Source organism: Pleurodeles waltl, chromosome 2_1 (genome assembly GCF_031143425.1).
Source record: "Pleurodeles waltl isolate 20211129_DDA chromosome 2_1, aPleWal1.hap1.20221129, whole genome shotgun sequence".
Classification (NCBI taxonomy): Eukaryota; Metazoa; Chordata; class Amphibia; order Caudata; family Salamandridae; genus Pleurodeles; species Pleurodeles waltl.
Genome location: NC_090438.1, coordinates 209553238 through 209568721, shown reverse-complemented (window position 1 = coordinate 209568721; position 15484 = coordinate 209553238). Strand labels below are relative to the sequence as shown.

Below are 15484 nucleotides of genomic sequence, written 5' to 3'. Positions count from 1 at the left end.
ATTTATATAGCACCAACTACCCCTTACAAAGAGCTGAATCTCTTTACAGCAAGTAGCATGCTACACCAGAACCCAAGGTTCTGGGTTAATATGGTGGTTATAGTCATGTGCTCTTCAGAAAGAAAATGCATTTATTGCAGTTACTTTGTGATAATATTTAAATTATAATCTATCAGTTAGGTGCGATCGTTAGTGGGGGCGAACTAGTTTCACGTGAATGGCTGGCGAGATAGAAATGCTGGTAGCAATTAGGTAATGTTAGGTTACAGGGATAGGGCTTTAAAGAGAAGAGGTTGCGGTCTATGAAATGAGGTCTAAAAAGAATATAAGCAGACAGGCATGAGACTGAGAGGAGGCTATATTGGGAAATTAAAGGTTTGCAGGGGATGGACTGTAAGGAGAGAATCTCGCCGAAGAAAGAAAGGAGAGGAATCAAGCGGGATTAAGTCAAGCTCAATTTTTCCATACAGGGGTTTAGGAGTATACAGAGAAAGGCTTTCTGAGATAGCCAACAACTGGAGGCTGTAGATAAACATTATACATAATGCTCCATATCCAGGGCAGACCGCTTAAATATGTGATTCAGAGTCTACACATCACTTAAACATTTAAGAGCCCTCGCTTGTTGCGTGTCAAGCATAGGACAGCCCTTTTGAACAGACCCTTGAGTAGCCCAACCTTGGTACAGGGTCTGCATGTTATACAAGAGACGGAAAAGGTGTGGTGTTTAAGATATTCCCTCACTATTTTGTAATAGTCAATGGTTCACGGATTAATGACATTCATAGAAATGTCAAAAGGACTCAAACTCTACACAGCATTGAGAATTACAAAATAAATAAAAAACCCACACACCGTTAAGCTGAAATAAAATGCAATAATGATAAAGAAAAGCTGACCACCAATGAACTGCAACTGCTGACGTAAGCATATAATTGTACTCCCCGATGCGCACAACACTGCAGAGCACATCTGCCTAAGCATCATACACTGAGTTTATGCAAACCATTGGTTTGCCAAGAACAGGCAGGGGATTCTTATTACTCTAACAGGAGCTCAACAAGTCGCCCTTTTTCGTTCTTGCACTAGGCAGCTTGTCAAGAATATATCAAATATATATAACCAAGTACAGACAGAATGTGGGATTTAGGTCAGCCCTTTTCAGCCACTGGATTTCATGGTTTGCTATTGTCTTGAATGTGAGTCAAGGATGTGGCATTTTAAGGATGGATAGGTACCTGTACATCAAATAGACCCTTTGTTGAACTGCAGATGCAGCATGACCTATAGGTTGACAGAGTCCCAGTGAGTGTTCTTTGATATACTTACTTTGCTGCCATAATGAGATTTTTTCCCAACAACAGTACTAAGAAAATCGCCGTAGAACATTTATTTGTTTTACTTTGTTGGCATTTGTATTTACCGTTTTTTCGTTCACAAAATAAAGACGTGCACATGCATAACGTTTCTTAAAGGGCCAGAAAAAAAAATAATAATAATAATAATGATAATAATCTGCCTTTGTCCATATAGCAGTACATGCTTGCGGTATCAATGTGAGAGCTTACTGACCCAAGCAAACAATTATAGGAAACAAATATGTGTCCTACTATACCTATACAATTATACCATACCTACCCTATTATAAATACCTACCATGCTTACCTTAATCATAACTTACCTACTATTGCCTCATCTATTAGACCTAACCTACCATACCTTACCCTAGCCAAACTGGCCTACCATACCTTAGCTCCTAATCTGGAAGTGCCAGAAGGACTGGTTTGAAAGGCCAGAGTTTGGGTTGTGTTTAGGCCTTTGTGGGCCTATTTTATGGTCTGGTGGGCTAGGCATTAGTGTTGGTTTCCAGATATTATCATGAGCATTGCCCTCAGCAAACACATTCATGCGTGTCTTTTCTAAGACCAAAACTGCCCAAAGTCGCAAATGTCATTCGTTAGCCATCGAATTAGCGAATGGGGGCTACTTTTATTTTGGTGCATGGGCCTATTTCCTGTCTCAGTCCAACCCTGAAGCAGAGAGAAAAGGCCTATGTAGTGCATGCCTCTTACCGTTAGCAGGCAAGTCCTACCGCGTGTGGGTTGGAGGGAGGGAAATTGTGGAGTAGTTTACGTTTCTAGCCGTGCGCCTGTCAGAACATCTTGGTCACCATCAAGGTTCACAAATGCTTTCCTGGTAGGAGACTACTGGTTCAATGTGAAAACGCTATGGACAAGGCGTTTATGGCGGCTTTATCTGGTGCACAAATCTTATTCTGCGTTCCCTATGTGTGACGACCAAGGTTCCAGACTCCTTTCTCATAGAGGCCATAAGCAGAACAGAGGAGATGGGTAATCTTACTTCTTCCCTTTGTTATGATAGTGAGTTGGACACTTCGAAAGTGAAAGATCAGTACTAGAAAGTGCCACTGTCCAACCGGATCACTTTTTGCAGTTTGACAGGGGTGAGGTTGTGGCGAGGGAAGGTTGGATGTGACTTGTCAACTGTGTTAATGCAGTATATACACGACTTCTTACCTCTTTCCGTTAAAGAACACTATCAAAAACTGGCAGTGAAGCACTCCAGTTAGTAAAAGCCAGAAGGACACATCCACCTTTTTAGCAGCTTTCAAGAGCAAATAATTAAGGGGACAGAAATCACCAGGAGAGTGTTATGCAATTAACGAGAGCAAACACTAGAAATGTGAGCATTTGTTTTTTTAAATTCGGCTATAACACTTGTGCAGGATACAAACATGGTCCTGCAAGGTTCGTATATTAATAGACTGCAGTACAACCGGCTATGAGAGCCACACAGCCAAAGGGGGTTGAAGGCACAGAGTGACAAAGGGGTTTAATCTGCAAACCACAGAGGTTTTGCTATTATTATGTAGCTATGGGGACGAGGGTGAAGGGAATCGGGCAAATGGACGAAGCTGCACAGTCTCACACTTGAGATGACAGGCTAGCGGCAGCCAGTGAGCTTAACCACAATGCAGAATGTGCCAGGAGGAGGCTGGGTAGACAAAACTAGCAAGAGTGGTGTGGAGTGCAAACAAACGTGCAGAGACAAAAGCATCAGTAAAGGTATGCAGTTTAGATGGTCCTATTGCGACTTGGCCAACTACACGTTGGATCATTGGGCAAGGGCATGTGGTAAAGGTTTTAATTGGGTTACCAGACTAAAAATGTACCGCTCACCTGTGCTAAAGTACTATCAATAGTATTGTGCGTTATAGTTAGGGCAGGGATACTTCTAAAACATTTCAGATTTAAAAAGGAGCCGTTGGGCAGACGGCGTAGTCTTCTATTAGAACACCCGACAGTAGAGCTCTGAACTGAAGAGAATAAAGGGAGTGTGGCCTGTAAACACAGATGTATAAGCCCCCTGCTTTCAACATTTCAATGTCCTGTCACACCCTCCGCTTCTCCCCAGTATAGAGAGTTGTGCAGAGGGACCACGGAGGCCAGCTAAGGACAAGAGAGAACAGATGCTGACACTCCTTCCTCTAGTGACTCACAATTACACACCATTGGAAGGAGGAGGAGGGGAGAAGAGAGTCTCTGCAGCTTGTGTCACTACCTGTGCCTTACCAAAGTGAACCAATCTGGCAGCGCGAGAGGAAAGAAAGCTGGAGACTGCAGAAGCATCAAACTTCCCTTATGTCACAATTCCTGCTGTTTATTTTCTGTCAGTGATGGGGCTGCATGTTCCCCGCACCAACTGAAATTAATGGCTGGAGTTCTATAATAAGAGAGATTAAAATATTTAGCTGCAGATTTTTTATTTTATTTTGTATTTAATCCTGGGTCGTGAGACAGATCTCTTTTGAAGGAAGATAATGATTTAATAAGCTCAAACCCGCCATAGCAGAATTTATTGGCCACTAAATTTCTGCTCCAAAGTTATTATCCCTCTCCTTCAGCCGAGGCCAACAATACTGGAGAAGGCTTTGAACGCCGGAATAGTCTGCTTTGGCAGACTTTAAGGCTATATGAGAACAATGGACTGTTGAAAACGCCAGTGACGAAAATTGCATGTCAGATCGCCAATTAAGAATACATTTTGCTGAACAGGATCTATAGAGATAACTGAACTTGGAAATTGGTTTACTTAACATGTGTGTTTGAAAATTGCACTTGCACCTACAAGTGTGTCTGGACACTGAATTAACAGATTTTTATTGTTACCCTGGAAACCATATTTAAGATTAGCTACTAGGGGTCAGAAGTGTTAAAAGGTTAATACTGACCCAAATTGTCAGAGACTTCTTATATTGACAGCCATGCAAGGTGTGAAATGATCCTGCTGCAAAAACTTTACATCGCCACAAGGACAGCAGCTTGCACCTGGCACGTGCAAAAATTACACTGGATTCGACCAAGTAAAGAATCTTCCGCCACTGTCCAAAAATCTCAGGAAACCGCACAAGCACAGTTTATGCAATCTGGCCAATAAACTTTACCATTACTACAGGCCTCCTAACTATTAGCAATGTCTTGTGCCAATTTGCACCTGCTTTTGGCACTGCCAGGGAAGAGGAAAACAAAATAAATAAAATCCAACAAGGATATTGCACCAGATTCTTATCAGAGGGGCTGGGAGGTCAAATTATTAATGAGCCTATAAGTAATCGAATGAGGGATACAACTAGATTAATTTTGGAAGTGACAAACAAGTCAACCATTGGAAGCAAAGGCAACACCTCAAATGATGGGGAGGGGCTATCCTTAAATCCACTACAAGAACATAGATGCACGTTTTATCTCGTTAGACTGAAATTATAGGTACAAGCGCCATGTAGCTGAGCCACCTCTTAGTCTAACTAGAAGTCAAGTACCTGACACCCAATTCATCCCTCTGGTGGCAATGTATCACCAGAGGTGAATGGCTACAAGCCATAATTTCTGCTAGATTTCTTCTAAAATTGCCACTGACACTATGTTGAGTAGTTGAGGGAACACAAAAAACATTTAAAACCTGCAGATGCAAGATAGTGTGCTATACAAATGCACATAACCTATCACCCCTGAAGTATCTTGACGCTGAGCAGGTATGTGTGCATATCCCTGCCTACAATATGTTGGTTAATGAGAAAAAAAAAAAAAAAAAAAAAAGTTGTTGAGTTTCTTGTTGAGCTCAAGAACAGAGGCGGCTCTGATATGGAGTGAGAGTTCGTTCCAATGCTTTAGGAGAGAGGTAAGAGTGCCTATCCTGATCTGGTTCTGTGCGCAAGTAGGAGTCTTCCAGCAGCGTTGGGGTGGTTGGTGTAATGAGATGGACTATTCAGGTCCAATCTATGCAAGACATGCATTACGTTATACTTCTAAAAGTGCAATGAACACCCCAAGGTTGAACTCAGCATTGAAGAGAAAAAAAAAAAAAAAAGAAAAAAAAAAAAAAAAACTATAAAATAGAAGATGAAACCGCTTCCTAGACATAGGATGTTCCTCTATTTTGCACAGGCCAAGATGGAGCGCATTCCAAATAGAGGAAGCAATAAAAGAGAAGGAACATAACATCAGTACATTTGTTTTGTAAAAAACAACTTCAAGTTTATTTTTTTCAACACAGACTTGTGCCAAGGATGTTCTTTAAAACTGGTTCCCGCTCTGCAAGTCTGAAGGACGAGCCGCCAGGTGGCACCCTTCACATCCCAAGAACCCTAGACAGGCAGGAGTGACCTTCTGAATAGGGTGGATGTCCCTTCACCTAAATGGCAGAGGCTACGAGCTTTCCCATCCTGGCAGATGGAATGACTGTCCACAGGTTCTAAATGTGCCCCCAAGCATGGCGTACATAGGTACACTAAGCTGGCCATTTGACTTATCAGGCAAGTAATTACTTATGTATGCTCTCGATTAAGAATTTAGCTATTCAATATAAGTGGTTCCCAACTGGTAGTCCAGGGACCCCTAGGGGTCTGCAAAAGCTCCTCAGCAGGTCCACGACTGCTTAGAAAATTAATATTAACAGATTAATAACGTGGCTAAATGTACAACTGAACATTTTAAAACATACTGTAAATGTTAAAGAATTTGAAATTAGAGGCTAAAAAAAAAAAAGATATGAGTATCCTCATTGATTAGTGGGAGCAGTGCAGGTGCATCAAACACAATAATATGGACAATGTGTGGTTAAAATTGAATTCAGAAAAACACCAAACTTCCCTATATATTTTTTTTATTGATAGGTTTGCAAATTAAATAAAATGTCTTATCACTTGTGTATATATTCGAGGAATGCTTGTTTCTGTATTTTTTGTGTATTATTTTGAGTTTCAAATCATTCACATTGTTTAGGCCGGGTTCCCAGTAATGACTCAGTGAGGGGGTCCCCGGATTCCAGTAATCATAAAGTGGGGGTCCACAGAAGTCAAAAAGGTTGGGAACGACTCCTCTATAATATTACAAAAAAGTGTTGGAGTGAAGACAAGGCCAGTGGCTGCAGCAAAAAAATGACAGGACAGATAGCACTATCCAAACACATTCCTCTTCTCAGTTTATAATACATAATCGTATTGTAAAGGTAAAAGCAGAGGTGGCTATTTGTTGAAGGATAGGATGTGTTAAAATAGGCAAACTAGGAGGGCTTAGTGAACACAACCTGAGACTAATCTATTTTAAGCTATACACCTGTACGGATATTATCATGTTAGACGCACAAAGAAATTTGGAAACTAAGTTCATGGCTCCAAGTTAGGTAAAATTTGGGTGAACATTAGTGCGCACAGTAATAACCACTATCCTGGCATGCGGTACTTAATTGTGACCTAAATAACTTCCAAGTGCCCCCATCTTACAACAAAAGTAATCACTTTTATATGCACTGATTACTGCACGATTTGCATTTATGTCCTCTTTCCATATACCTTGTTATTTACAGATGTGCATTCAGTGAGATACATATTACAGTAGTTACAATAGTGCTGCACAGATTTTGAATACCTTAAGCAACCACTGCGGCATAATTTGCACTCATGTCTTGCATTTTACCTGGAAAGATGTATTTAGGATTTTTTTCTGGTGAAATGTCAGGAAAAAAGAGCAGTGTGAAGTAACTGGTGCACAACTCAGAATTCCGATTCATGTGCAAACTGCTAGTTGCCAGTGAACCGGTATTTAAAATACAACTTTTATTCAGGATCTAAGCAATGTCTACACGCTTACTGAGGCAGGGGCTGGTTTAGGTCAGTAGAAATTTCCTAGGTCTGCTATGCTAGTATTATGACCTCGCAGCACTGCAGGTTTTGAATATGTTGGATTGTATATGTACTTACACAGTATTCATCGACCACACATAACGTAATCCGTAAATGATAGGTTAGTAAAGAGTTTTTTCAAGATAGGACACGCATCAGAGACAACCCCTACTTAAATCTTTATATTAAGGTGAACATTACAATGAACATATAGAAAATAACATTTTGTAAAAAGGTATGACTATTATACACAGCATATTCGGACCACGTCTTGCGCCGGTAACGCCTTCAAACACCCCCTTTAATCTATAAGACGCTTTGAAGGCTTTATCTGTCCTACTGTCAATAACTGCACCTTTCATAAAAACAAAAAAAACTGAAAAACTACAACTCATTACGAGTATACATATAAACATGTCAGGCAAGAACATTCAATACAAAAAAGTGACGATGACACCACCTGTGCTGTTCAGCAGTCGCTGCTTTCCGTTCACTTGGGTCTCCGCTCTTGCAGCTACAGCACCAAACACAAACCAGACAAACATATAAATCCGCGTAACGGCTGATTCCCGTTCCCAGCCCATGCTTTATCACTGCAGCCAAAAGGCAAAGAAAGTAGAACTGTAAAAAAAGCTGCTACAGTCCCTGCTTATCCTGTTCTCAATCCGTCAAAAAACACAGCTACGTGCCTGATTTAAATGCCCATGTTTTATACGAACTAGTCCCGGAAGTCAAAATGAGAACCGGTAAGTCATTGGCCCAATCTGTCCAGCACCCCATTAGGCACTGTTTGTCTGCTTCTGATTGGCCAGCAGCCTCTCCGTGCAAATTTAGTTACAACTTCGTAGTGTGAAGTAATGCCTACCAGCCAAAGAGGTGAGAAGTAAAATCTGTAAATCGAAATGCACGTAACTGAAGGCATTTAAAAAAGAAATTAAGTGATCCTAGGAATTTTAATTCTTGTATGGAAAATTGGATATGGTCCTCCTCCAACCCCCACCCCCATCAAGTAAGTTAAATACATTTTGGTAGTCTTTTTGATTAGAAGTTTGCTCTGCATTTTAACGTCTGATTGTCTTTTACCAAAAGTAGGGGAATGGTGTTTCATAAATCATAAAAGTATGGTCACGTTGTGCCCCTCAGATACTGCCCACTTCTACCACTGAGAACTGGAGAGGCTGAAATTAATAACTCTAAATGATTATAGTGATTACTTGACCACAAGGCCATAGTGTATGCACTAATAAGAAAAACAAGCATTTAAAATGCTCTAGGGTCTTGCATTTGTCGGAGTTACAGCTGTTCGCAGTTGTAAACTCCCAACCAGATTTTTCTTCCATTAAAAGAAAAAAACAGCGCGCGCTGCTACAGTTCACACGTAATAATACCTATAAACAGAGAAAAAGTAGCCCACAAACCCAGCGAGCCTCGCATGTTTTCTGTACTTGGTCGCTGCGCTCGAGGAGGGCTAACCACCAGAAAAGGCTTGACGTATGCGTGCCTTCTACTAATCAAAAGAAGCAGATTCTAACAGGCAAGTCAACTTGCCAATGAAAGACACTGACGTGACGTCGACGGGGCTCTGAGCCCTTTTCTGATACCTAAAGCGTCTCGCGAGCGCATGCAACGCAGGCTCGACCCTAAAAACTGTATGTGGAAGCTGATCTGAAGGCGCTCCATTATCACTGGGATCTACAAATTAACATGTAAATTCAAGGGCTGCCAAATTTCCAGTCTTCTTCTGTCTTATTTTCATGTTTGCAGTGTGCCAATGTGAAACATTACTGAGTCTCATGTGAGATTTTGCTTGACACTTTTTTCCAAACGTAGTCATTGTCTGGCAGGCGCGGCTTGTGGGAGGAAAAAGGGGCGGCGAGGCGAGTGGCGGGGACCCCAAAAAAAAAAAAAAAAAGATTCAAACTCCTTTTTTCCACTCTGCTCCATCCGATCTGCTCTGCTCCATCGTTGCAGGCACAGGCTCCCAGCCTGCCCTGCGTCCAATCCTACTGCTGCTTTCATGCTGCTGGCAGCATGAAAGAAGCACAAGGATTGGATTGAGTGCCCAGCCAGGGGGGTCCGAGGCAGAATGGGAGCCTCTGCCTGCTCTCTCCAATCCGGCACTGCGTTGCCTGGTTGGACAGAGCCTACTGCGCATGTATGTTTGGCCTGCCTGAGATGGCTGGCCAAACATACATGCGCACTGAGGGGGAGGGCTGTGCACTCCCCTTCTGTCCCCGTCACGCCCGTGGCCGCGCCAGCGTTTATAGTAAAAACATAATGAACAGTTTATTATGTTTTTACTATAAAAGTTATAGAGGCTGCTGCTGGTGGGGGGGCGACACTCCTCCGCCATAACAGAGGAGCCACCCCTGTTGTCTTGCATAAAAAATTCTTCCACCAGTTGCCGTAGAAATTCCCCACAGATGTATAATCACTGCCTTATAGGATACAAATGACTCTACGATTAGCAGGAATCTGCATGAAAACATATTAACTACATTATGACCTCACACAATTGCAGGACTCCTCTTCCAGCAATAATTCTCTAAAAGTTACCTGCCACCATCACCGGCTTAATGAACAATTTTGCACAGTTCCCAGGTCCTTCATGCTTTAATGCCACTGATAATCTCAAAATCCACAAGGGAGAACCCCTATTTTAGACACCAAAAAGGTAAATAATTAATGCTGCTGTGCATTCTTGCATTATGAGAGCTCCCACTATGAAATTATATATATAACCCTGATAATGGACACATTGCAGGAGATGGGCCACTTATCACCAATGTACCAAAGAAGTCTTTCATTAGACTTTTACAGTTAGACCTCATATTGTTCTGTGTATGTTTGACTTTCATCCATTGCATTATGGTGCTTGTAGTTCCGCTTCAGTACCAGGAAAAGCAAAACTACAAGTACTACAATGCCCAGACATTAGACATCTTGAGATGGCTGCTTTGCAAAACAAACACTTTATATTAGAAGTTTAAATATTACATTACTTGAAGATTTTGCTATGAAACAAAAATGTTTTGCTTTGTTCATTTAACATTATTTTTGGGGAATAATGGAGTGCTCCTCAATAATTAAGTAAAGCTGCTCACACAGACACTAAAGTGGCAATTTTATTGGCACATATTTTAGTTAATAAGTGTTTTTGTAGTAATTTCACTTTTCCGCTGACACGTTTTCATTTAACCAGAGGATGTCAGATAAAGCCCTTCATGATGGTACTGTAGTTTTTGAAAATGTTTTTCTAAAGTAGCTGGAAATGAATTACACACAACAGCAGCCAATCAATTGTAGTCTCTTGCTTCTCTCTTCAGTTGTCTATAGTTTCCTTACTGAATCACTTACGCGAACCTTTGATTGAGCATGTTGAAAACTGCTTAGATGCCAAGTGGCGTCTTATTCTGCCTGACACGTTTTGCCTCTTGGGTTGTGCACATTGCATTTTTGGACTTGTAGTTTCACTTTTTCAATTAGTTTTATTTTTAAACGTAGCAACCTGCTAAAAAGACAGGCTGAAAAGCTGCATATAGGAATTGATGAAGTGTCAAAAATGGCATATGCACGTCGACGCTAGGATACTCACTCTGCATTTTTAAATAGGTGAGCTGAGCTCTTTACCCGGCATTATAGACGCCTGTGCAGCTGGGTACGAGTGCTGTACTGCTGCAGTCCAGACTTTTCCTTTTACTTCTGGGACTTTTAGTCTTATTTATAGCACTATAAAACGAAACCACAAGTCCCAGAATTCAAAGAAAAAAACCTGGATTACAGCAGTACATTATGCATGGGCCGTGCAAACTTGCACCTGTGCATATTGTAGTCTCTGATGTTGGCTGGATGGCAGCTCTGCTTTGATGTGCTGACGATTTGGAGGTTATAATGACACTGCTAGCTGTCTGGGCTGCTGATATAGACTTTGCTAACGCATCCCTTTAGGACTAATTATTACACATTGGGACTCGTTTTAGGCCAATGAATCTTTTGACCCTGATTGAAGACACCTTAGGACGAGATAACCAATCAATATGTCAATCAATACGTCAATAATGTCATCAATATTTATCACAACAATGCATTTCACCTTAGTCAATGACATTTAATTAAACTCAAGACACCACCATGACCTTTCAGTCACGAATAACCACACCAGTTAAGTATGAGTTTTGTGATATTTATTCCCTATTGATTACAATTCTACTAATAAGTTTATTAGTCTCAAAACCAAAAAACACATTAACATAGTCACAATATGGCAACTCTGATAAGATTTCATCAAAGCAAGAATCAAAAACATCAAAATATAGCAAGGCGTAAACATAGGCTATCCTTAGCAGAGTATCATTAGTACATTATTCAACAAAACATCGGTTCAGTCATTTGTCTATTTGCGTCAGTTTAGTGAACCCCTCTCAACTAACCTCGAATTAGCATTGGCATGTTGGGCTTCATGCAAAACAATTTAGTAACACCAATTTGGAAAACATCTAACTAAGGTCTCTGTCAAAAGAAAAGCAGTTGGTACCTAGAAAGGAAAAGCAAACAGACAATCACAATTTCATTGTCATATAGTTACCCTCCAAGTTTGGGCAGCACTCAGGTTCGGTCTTCACCTTCAGGACGTCAGTTGATTCGCCATCAGTCAGGAACTCAGCTCAGGTGGAAGGGGGCACTTCCCTCATAAGGAGGTAAAGTGTAAATGGGCAATCTAAGGACAAGGATGGTTCTAATCTAAAATTATCAAGTCACTAAGCAAAGTGACTAAGGCCCTCATTACAACCCTGGCGGACGGTGTTAAAGCGGCAGTAAGACCGCCAACAGGCCGACGGTAAAAAATTAGCAATTACGACCATGGTGGAAACCGCCAACAAAGACAGCCACTTTAACACTCCGACCGCCACGCCGGTACAAACAAACAGCGCGGCGGTCAACGCCAACAGACAGGTGGAAGACAATGTACCGGCCACACTATTATGACAGGCCAATCCGCCACCTTTTCCGGGGTGGATTCACCGCAGATAAAAACACGGCGGAACCAGGAATTTCGAAGGGAAAACGCTCACCTCTACACACTCCACGAGGAACGAGGACACCATGGACCCGGAACTCCAAATTCTACCTGCAATAGTCTTCCTGCTCCTGTACCAGGAGCACGAATGCCGGCGGCGAAGACCACGGTGAGTGCTGCACCTACGACACAGGGGAGGGGGAGGCAAAATACAGGGACACACACATGCAACACCCCCACCCCCTCCCTCACCCACTACAACACACACACTAATACATATCTATATATTATAGTTACACCCCCCAAATCCCCCGGAAGAATGCAAAGACCAAAGGAAATGATTGTAACCATTGTAATCTATTAAAATACAGTACTATAAAATATATATACACTATAAACAAATATATACACCAATAATACAAGTCCAGGTATTGCACCATTTATAGTCCGTGGACCACTGGCCCAAAATGCATGGGCGAGGCCCACACTCGATACCAGATTAAAACAGAGAGAACACTGCAGGGGCATCAGAAAGAAATACAACAGGCACCTCAGGGGGAAGGGAAGGGGGGGCACCTCAGCCGGATGAGTGCACGACGCCAGATCCACCAGGGGGCTCAATGCCCACTGTTCAATCCTGGGGAGTGCAAAGCCACAGTCTCTCAAGTCTCTACAGTGGGTGGTTTGCCCACTGTTCAATCCTGAGGAGTGCAAAGCCACAGTCTCTCAAGTCTCTATAGTGGGTGGTTTGCCCACTGTTCAATCCTGGGGAGTGCAAAGCCACAGTCTCTCAAGTTGATAACAGTCTCCACTGGTTCTGGAGGGGGGCTGGTGCCCAGAGTGCTTCATCCTGTGAAGGACAGAGGTAGTGGATGGATGTCTCCACTGGTTCTGGAGGGGGACTGGTGCCCAGAGTGCTTCATCCTGTGAAGGACAGAGGTAGTGGATGGATCCCTCCACTGGTTCTGGAGGGGGACTGGTGCCCAGAGTGCATCACTCACCCCATGACGGTCCCAGTTGCATCAGTGCCCCTGCCGCTCATGGGCTAGCAGTGCTGGATTTGGCGGTGCCCTGTTCAGCGGTGCTTGATTTGGCGGTGCCCTGTTCAGCGGTGCTTGATTTGGCGGTGCTCTGTTCAGCGGTGCTTGATTTGGCGGTGCCCTGATCAGCGGTGCTTGATTTGACGGTGCCCTGTTCAGCGGTGCTTGAGTTGGCGGTGCCCTGTTCAGCGGTGCTTGATTTGGCGGTGCCCTGTTCAGCGGTGCTTGATTTGGCGGTGCCCTGTTCAGCGGTGCTTGAGTTGGCGGTGCCCTGTTCAGCGGTGCTTGAGTTGGCGGTGCCCTGTTCAGCGGTGCTTGAGTTGGCGGTGCCCTGTTCAGCGGTGCTTGATTTGGCGGTGCCCTGTTCAGCGGTGCTTGATTTGGCGGTGCTCTGTTCAGCAGTGCTTGAGTTGGCAGTCCTTCATGGCCCAGCGGGTCTTGTGCTGGCGGTCCTTCATGGCCCAGCGGGGCTTGTGCTGGCGGTCCTTCATGGCCCAGCGGGGCTTGTGCTGGCGGTCCTTCGTGGCCCAGCGGGGCTTGTGCTGGCGGTCCTTCATGGCCCAGCTGGTCTTGTGCTGGCGGTGGCCTCCTGGGCAGCTGGGCTGGGGCTGGCGTGGCCCTCCTGTGCAGCTGGGCTGGGGCTGGTGGGGCCCTCCTGGGCAGCGGGGCTGGGGCTGGCGGTGGCCTCCTGGGCAGCTGGGCTGGGGCTGGCGGGGCCCTCCCGGTCAGCTAGGATGGGGCTGGCGGTGGCCTCCTGGGCAGCTGGGCTGGGGCTGGCGGTGGCCTCCTGGGCAGCGGGGATGATGGCGGTCTTCTCCGCCGTGCTGCTCTTCCCAGACTTGCCGGGTTTCTTGTGGCCCTTCCCCACCTTGGGAGGTGTCACACTCCAACCAGGACACCTGGGTGCGGCTTTGGTGGCTGGAGTCTTCTCCCTCTCCCGCCGGGCACTGGCCAACTTCTGATGCTTCACAAGGGGGACTGGCTATGCTGTGGCTCCGTGCCACACTGGCTGTCCTGGTGGCCGGTGCACTCCACATACCTGTGACTACAGGCACCACTGGTCGCGGAGATGTTGTGGCTGAGGTGCTAGTTCGGGACCTATGAGATGGACGGGGTGGGGGAGGTGTGGGAAAAAGGTCAAGGCTGGACAGGAAAAGTTTTTTGGACACACTGGGACGGGTAGCTGGAGGGGGTTTGGGAGTGGAGGAAGAGGTGGTGGTAGTAGGAGGTGTACGTTTGGTGACTTGGGGTGCAGGTGCATGCGCTGGAGGCTGTCGTGAGGTGGATGGCTGTTGGGTGGGTGTGTGCCTGCGTTTGTGTATCATGGGAGGGGGCGTCACAGACACACTAGGAGAGGACACAGGGGACGTGTGAATGGTAGTGGGGGTGGTGACTGCACTTGAGCGGGGTGTGCTGGACGTAGTGGCTGTAGAGGTAGTGCATGCAGGTGTGTGTGTAGACGAGACCGGGAAGGAGGAGGGAGACGACGAGGAGGGGGACACAGTGGAGGCAGTGGATGTTGGTGTGTCTGATGCTTGCGTGAGTGCCTGTGGGATGTGTGGTGCTTATGTTTGCCTGAGCTTCCCTTGTGTGGTGAGGTGTGTGCAGGCTGGTCTGATGGTGTGCTTGGGATAGGCAGAGGTACAGGGGATTGGGTCTGGGTGGAGGAAGTTGGAGGGGGGAGGCTAGACAGATGGACAATGGCTGCCATCAGTGCTGAGGCCAGAGTTGGAAAGGCTTGGTGAAGGGCCACCTGACCAGAATGAATGCCCTCCAGGAATGCATTAGTTTGTTGCAACTGCCTTTCTACACCCTGGATGGCATTCAAAATGGTAGACTGCCCAACAGTGAGGGACCTGAGGAGGTCAATGGCCTCCTCACTGAGGGCAGCAGGGGTGACTGGGGCAGGGCCTGAGGTGCCTGGGGCGAAGGTGATGCCCACCCTCCTGGGTGAGCGGGCACAGGGCGAAGGCTGAGGGGCTGCTGGGAGGGCGGTGCTGGTGGGGGGGGGGGGTGGTGGCTGTACCTGTAGATGCGGGGGGCACAGATGTTGCCACCACCACAAGGGAGCTCCCATCAGAGGACGAGTCTATGTCGCTGGTCTCAGCTCCTGTCGCCACCGTGGAGCTCCCCTCGCCCTCCGTCCCAATGGTGAATTCAGAGTCCGTAGTGTGGCCCTCCATGGACATGTGGGATGCAGCTCCCTCGTGCTCCGGTGCCACTGCT

General features: G+C 45.1%; 1 protein-coding gene across 1 annotated transcript in view; it reads right to left on the bottom strand.

Moving 5' to 3' along the window:
- Nucleotides 1-7923, bottom strand: part of IDS (iduronate 2-sulfatase) — an 87918-nt gene extending 79995 nt beyond the window's left edge. Inside the window, exon 1 of the mRNA XM_069212414.1 lies at nt 7662-7923. Within this exon, the coding sequence (XP_069068515.1) occupies nt 7662-7785 (124 nt within the window). The 5' untranslated portion in view covers nt 7786-7923. The remainder of the gene's footprint in view (nt 1-7661) is intronic.
- Nucleotides 7924-15484: the final 7561 nt, after the last annotated feature.